The sequence below is a fragment of the Phocoena phocoena genome, chromosome 2, assembly GCF_963924675.1.
Source record: "Phocoena phocoena chromosome 2, mPhoPho1.1, whole genome shotgun sequence".
Taxonomy (NCBI): domain Eukaryota; kingdom Metazoa; phylum Chordata; class Mammalia; order Artiodactyla; family Phocoenidae; genus Phocoena; species Phocoena phocoena.
In genome coordinates this window covers 153,087,101-153,094,049 of record NC_089220.1, presented here as the reverse complement: position 1 = coordinate 153,094,049, position 6,949 = coordinate 153,087,101, and the positions used below count along the sequence as shown (strand labels likewise).

The 6,949-nt window shown below is 40.0% G+C and overlaps 1 protein-coding gene across 2 annotated transcripts in view; it reads left to right on the top strand.

The window, feature by feature from the left end:
* The first annotated feature begins 667 nt into the window (after positions 1–667).
* Positions 668–6,949, top strand: part of PRKCQ (protein kinase C theta) — a 102,144-nt gene continuing 95,862 nt past the window's right edge. For both annotated transcript variants that reach the window (XM_065900388.1, XM_065900379.1), the window contains exons 1-2: positions 668–785; positions 3,804–4,003. In XM_065900388.1, coding sequence (XP_065756460.1) covers positions 668–785; positions 3,804–4,003 — 318 coding nt within the window. The remainder of the gene's footprint in view (positions 786–3,803; positions 4,004–6,949) is intronic.

Below are 6,949 nucleotides of genomic sequence, written 5' to 3'. Positions count from 1 at the left end.
CTTTGGCTTTTACGAAGGACTTTGTTTCTCCTTCCACAATGAAGTGGTATTTTACGGTGGTCAGTGATTTAGGGTTTTTAAGTGGTTTGTAATATTCAAGAGCTTAATTTATCTATATATGTATATGTGTGTATGTGTGTCTAAACTAAACAGAGATCAGCTGCTGAATAAATATCTAGAGCCAATTCCATCACACACATAAATAGCCCATGTAAGAATTTCGTGGTGTCATGTTCAACTGGTGTGACTAAAATAGACTCACTGTTTGTAAACTCATTTTCTTATTACTGCGTGTTGTTTCCTGGGTACCTTCTTGAATAATATTGATAGAAGAAATAAAATGTTGGAAAGCCTCTGCTTCTCTCTGCAACTATTAAATAAAACTCTATTCGATTAAGAGTGGAACTTAGGTCTAACTGACAAGGTTCAATAACGCTAAGTCCTGAACGCCACTTTCTTTGGCTAGTCAGCCTGTGGTTTGGGGTGAGCCCAATAATGTACGGTGCAGAAGGGGAAGTAAAACATTTGTTTGAATGGATAGTTGAGCCATTTCAGGCTCTGGCTGTCAGAGATAAAGCACTGGTTAAGCGGGGGTGGGACACCCACAATAATATATTTTACAGCCCCCAAATAGCTTTTGTCTTTTGTCGCTTTTCAGGGAGCGGCCATGTCACCGTTTCTTCGAATTGGTTTGTCCAACTTTGACTGTGGGTCCTGCCAGCCGTGCCAGGGAGAGGCTGTTAACCCTTACTGTGCTGTGCTTGTCAAAGAATATGTTGAATCAGGTAAGCTTGAGTGGGTGGTGTAGGTGGGGTGGGAAAGGAGGAGGAAGACCCTGGTATGAACTGGGAAGCAAGGTCTTCCGGGATCTTCAAGGTCATCTGGCGCAACCTAATTTTCCAGCTCAGGAAACTGATGCCCAGGGAAGCCAAGTGCTTTCTCAAAGGCATATGGGCTTAGTAACAGCCTCTGAACTAGTCCTGGTCTCCTGCCTCATGTTCTACAATATTTCATGGTCCCATTTTCCACATAAACAAAGGAAAGGAGAAATGAGTTGAGGACATTATTGTGAAGAGTTAACGGGGGAAAAAAAATCTAATGAGCTGATGTGAAACATGGTTGTGTTAAGTCTGGTTGTTGTCAGTGATTATAGATAAAGTCTGCATAATCTTAGAATTAGCCCCAAAGATGGTTTACTGCTTCTTTGGCCAAGCTCAGATGAATAGTACAAAGAATATATGATTAGCGCTTAGAGTCCAAATTACAGAAAACTTAACTTCTGTGTTTACTAAAACCCTGGTTGAGTGAAAGAATACTCATATTTTGTCAAATTTAAATATTTATGAGAAGTTCATGGTGAGGGGGAGAGAGTGACAGTCTTCCCGGATTCCTTTGTGGGTTTAAATCATTCCATTAAAATAATTATTCTGTCTGGAATCTCTCCATGATCACTTCAACTGTTCCCACCCTCCCTGATCCCTGCCTCTGTATTTTAAGATTCTCATGGACTTTCTTAAAAAAAAAAAAAAAACGGCGGGAGGAAGTTTACATCCCATGATTTTTCCAGCTTCACTGCCTTCCTACACACATTCTGGTTTTCACAGTGACTTCGTAGGGAAGTCTGATTGCCACCAATGCAGAGTCCCAGTAACAATAGGAGCCATTATAGTTCGTTTACAGAGAAAGTATTTATGGAGCACCTACTGTATACTGGGTCAGAATATGTGCCTTTCCTCTACGTGCCTTTCCTCTAGAGCTTCTTTCCTAGCAGAGGAAGATAGGCAAGAAAGAAAAATATCATGTAGTAAGTCATGTGAAGTGAAGACATTAAAGCAGGGTAGTGGGGAGAGAGAAGGATTGGGGCTGGAGAGACAGGTGGAGAGAGACAAAAGTCCTGAAAAAAAATAGTCCTTTAAGGGGGTGACATTCACAGGTGCAAGAGGAACCTGATTTTGCAGTTGAGAACCTCCAGCTAGATGTTTCCAGCTCAGAACCCTGGGGTTTCAAATCCTGGTGTGTTGGCTTTTCTCTCCCTTCTAAGACTTCTGCTCTGTGGTTGACTGACTTCAGCCTTCCAGACCCTGTGAGCACATCAAAGCGGGGAAGACTGTCTGATGATCTCGATTTCCCTTCTGCCCAGGTTTCTCTCCTGTTTAGTTAAAAGTGAGAATGGCACTTGCTCCCAATCTAAGACCTTTCAAAGGTCACCAAAATCTTTGAAGTGTGCAATGTCTGAGTTTTTCAAAGCTGCTTTCGACTTAATGTCCCCGGGATCCAGTTCCCTTTACAACCACAGCTCTCACTGACATTTGCCTCTTGAGAGCCTTTCTAAAATTTCTTCTTCTTTTGGCCTTGCCTTTGAACTTAGTCTAATCAGCCGTGTGGATCTGGAGAACGTGTCGAAAAAGACTTTGTTTTTCCAAAAGTTCAGGCTGTGGAGTTTAGAGGTTTGGGGTGTCGATTTTTTTTAGTTTGGTTCGGAAAAGAAATCACTCTGAACATGATCATTCAAATATTACTTCTCTAGAGTTTAAGCACATTTCAGTCTTGGGGGTGTGAGGCTGCGTTTTACGTAAAGCAGAACAGGGACAAACAGGACACAGTGCTGTCCGTCTGGGAGCCTTTGAAAATGGCAAAACCCACTTTAAATAGATAGGAGCTTGAGTTCTGGTTCTCTTTTTAAGTGATTGCAAACATTACTGAATGAAGGTGTAAAAAATGCCTTGCCGTGGGAATTTCTGTCCTTTTTCGGGGTGTGGAGAATGGTTGTGGTTGGGAGGAATTAAAGGAATTATGAGGGGTGGCTTCAAGCCTGTGGAAGTAAAACGTTACTCCGATCACTAATATTGCCGTTGCTTTTTCTTATAGTCCGATCCTGAGTTAAATTTCTTTTAAACAAGACATAAAAATCTTCCCCTTCCTATTCCACGCTCAACACTGTCAGAGTTTATACCTCTAATAGCCAGGTTTACCTAAAATTTGAAGTCTCAGCTTCTTCAAATCCCTGTATACCTCCCGAAGAATAATTTAGCAAATGCCAAATGCCTGTTCTGCTTTTAGCATCGTGCGCCGGAGAGAATCAGGATTCAGAACTGCTTTGTTGCCCTGTTTTAAGTGAATTTTTCCTTTCGCTTTATCAACATCTCTGCATTGCTAAATCTGCCACTTTGTGTGCTTATGATCACAAGAAACACACACTGAAATACAGCTGCAGTTTTCCGCTCCTGAAATGATTAAAGAACAAATACTATGGAAAATCCAATATGGATGAAAGACAGGACAACACTGCTTAATCCCACGAGTAAGTCCAGTGGCCTGGTGGTTCTGGGGAAGTTCCCTTAAACTATATCATCCTGACCTTGGCTCCTGTTACTAACCATTTCCAGGACCCCCACCGGCCTGCAGGTCTACAGCCGGCTTCACTGGCTCTGGGGATGGGGACCACCACCTCTCCGGAATACTTGTTAATTTTTGCTTAGGGTTCATGGCTTATGTAAAATATATCCTCATTTGCAAATGAGGGAAGGAAATAACGGCTCGTGATGTTTTAAAGGTTTTGCCTCTTAGTGTATTTATGTCAAATGGAAAAGTTTTAAATATCTTTTTAAAGGAGCACTCATTGTAAGCCTGAAATTATGCCCCTGTATCTTTCAGATCAATCTCTAATTCCTTTACGTGTTATTTTTGTTCTCCCAACAGACTGATATATCCCGGAGAGCAGAGGGAATAGGTGCCACTGTTGAGTTGAATTATTTCCCAGGGCTGGTTAAGGGAGTAATGAGAACATATCTTTCTGTTCCTAGAGAATGGGCAGATGTACATCCAGAAAAAGCCAACCATGTACCCTCCCTGGGACAGCACTTTTGACGCCCATATCAACAAGGGAAGAGTAATGCAGATCATCGTAAAGGGCAAAAATGTGGACCTAATATCCGAAACAACTGTGGAGCTCTACTCCCTGGCCGAGAGATGTAGGAAAAACAATGGGAAGACAGAAATATGGGTAAATAGCCAAGCTGTGAGCTTTATTTTAAGTGTCTGTTCCATTAAGTGATAAGAGCCATAGTAGTTGAAGACTAGCTCAAGATTTCAGTGTCATCCTGAAGGTATGATACACTGGCCTTAAGTAAACTGACTCCCTACCACGGATTCATGGGTGGCTTGATAATGATGATGATTATTCATTGCAGTCTTAGAACGTACTGGTATACTCAAATCTCTTTGATTCTTATGTAAGGGGAAGAAGGTCTCTTAGGCTATGAAGAACTGTTATTGACTTATTTATAACTGTTAAAGTAAGCTTGGAAATATCACAAATTTTCCATAACTTGGGAACCTACCTGTGGCCTATTTATCAAGGTATCATGTAGATATCAACATATCTAGGTACCTATGTGATATCTTGATAAAATATTTTAGATAAGATGATGGGTGAATAAGTGAGAAGAGAGAGCAAATATCCATTTAACGTTTGATATCTCAATCCCTATAATTTTTTTTTTAGCCGTAATTTGTTCACTTAGCTTACTTTACTCTAAAAAGTACATTATACGCAATCCATGTTACCACACCAAGTTTTTGAAAACTTAGATTATAACTACTTTGGTAGCAAATGTTTAGAAAGTTAAAGGGAGAAGTAAAATATGAAAGCATAAAAAATTCTAATGAAAATTTCTGGGGTACAAAAATTGAAGAAAATACACTAGTAAAAACTGCTTTTACATGGTCTGAAACCCAGGAGTGTTTTCACATGTCTGTATCATTTATGCAAAGGAGATTCTTACCTTTCTGCTTTGTGCAGATTCTTAAGAACTCCAGCCAAAAGATCTTCAGGTCACAGGTTTCAAAATGGGAATGATACAAGCCTAAAACCTAGATTTTTGTGTCAATTATGTATTTTTGACCTGAAAAAAAGGGTACTTTTAGGAAAGTACATGTATCTTTGCCTGTATCACTAAAGTAATCTTTAAAGATAAAGATATATCAAGATTTTTTCTTAAAGTTCCCCATGCTTAGATGTGTTTAGATAACTGAGTTCAGTGTGTCTGTTGAGAACTTCCGCATTCAGCAGAATTCCTCTTGGGTAGCTAGTTATACAAGTAGGAAGAGTTTAAATAAGTGGATAATGTCACAGGTATGTGACTTAGTGTTAAAGGTTTATACAAACCCGGTAGGTGAGGGGGTGAGGCTGTAGGTACAACTGAATCATGGGAGCATTTGGCTAGGCTCAGAGAAAGAAGAGAGAAACTGGAGAAAGTTTTCCTCAGTTTTTTCCCCCATTCCCATTTATTTTCCACTTTCTGCCCCATTTTTTTAAAGGGAAGAGTCACCAAATCTCTAATTTTTTAAGTAGCAGGCTATTTGATTTCCTTTTCAACTAATGAGAGGATAACTATTTTAAAAATTATTTTGTTAAGCATCACTGACAAACAAGTTGCTTTTCTATTTGTATTTCTTAAAGTTGCATTTGATTTCTTGCCTCGACTTTCTCTGATTTTTATCCTAATCAGACTTTTTACACTTTTTGCATATTGGGATTTTTGAGACATAAGCCCTTGGATCCTCGTTTAACTACTAGCAACCTTCTTACATTTTCCACCTTTGCTGTTTTCAGGGTTATTTGTTAGTTCACTTTTATTTATAATGTTTAAAGGTCAACAGGTTGCTTTGGACTTATAGTTTCCCTTGCTTCTATTGCAGTCTGCTTTCTTAAAATTAGCTTCTCTATTTAAAAAATACCAAAAATGATTTTCTCAGAATTGCCTCTCACTTCTATAAACACCATCCAGTTTCCAAACATTAAGATTTTTCCTTCTGCTTTCCCAAGATTTTCCCTGTTGGTGCGGTTATCTCCTGTTCACTCTCAAAAACATAATGGACTGTCACTTTCTGTGAATGTTGTTCTTCCAGCAGCTAACTGGTTTAATTTCCTCCATCACCACTAATTCCTGAATATCGGTATTGAATATTGGTAATATTGGTTGCAGTCACCTGGTACCAATTTTTGCCACTTCCTTTGGGACTGACCCCCTGTTCCCTTGCTCTTCTAGCTTTATTTTTGCCTCCTTATTTATTATTCCATAAACCAGAACATAATGGTGTATATACTTGTTGTCAAAAGCACTTCTCTTTTCATTAATCTGTTTAAGCTTGCATGAGAATGTGTAGATAACCAAGCAGTACAGGCTTGTCACATCATAAAATTCTAATAGTAGTGATGCTGTAACATCGACATCACTATTATGTCAGTTCTCCGAGATCTTTAAGGGTCTGGTGACAGGCACAAGGTCACCATGACCTTGAATTATTTAGCCATGATTCATACTCAATCCTGACTTTGACCAGACCCTTCTTACTATTTTTCAGTTATTCTAGTCACCCATGGATGTAATGATCGGCAGTGCCCTGCAGTTCACCTTTGTATTCTTTTTAGCATACTTATAGTACAGTGTTAACAGTTTACTATATAATCAGTGTGGTCAGGTCGTGTCAGATTTGCCATTTTCCCCCTTATGTCACATCACATGATTTCCTGCATCATCCCTTCTACATAATGATACTGAAATATATATATGTGTATATATATTTTTAAATTTATTTATTTGTTTATATTTTCTTTTTTGGCTGTGTTGGGTCTTCGTTGCCGTGCGCGGGCTTTCTCTAGTTGCAATGAGCAGGGGCTACTCTTTGTTGCGGCGCGTGGGCTTCTCGTTGAGGTGACTTCTCTTGTTGCGGAGCACGGGCTCTAGGCGTGTGGGCTTCAGTAGTTGCAGCACGTGGGCTCAGTAGTTGTGGGTCATGGGCTGCAGAACGCAGGCTCAGTAGTTGTGGCACACGGGCTTAGTTGCTCCGCGGCATGTGGGATCTTCCCGGATCACGGCTCAAACTCGTGTCTGCTTCATTGGCAGGTGGATTCTTAACCTCAGCGCCACCAGGGAAGTCCTGAAAT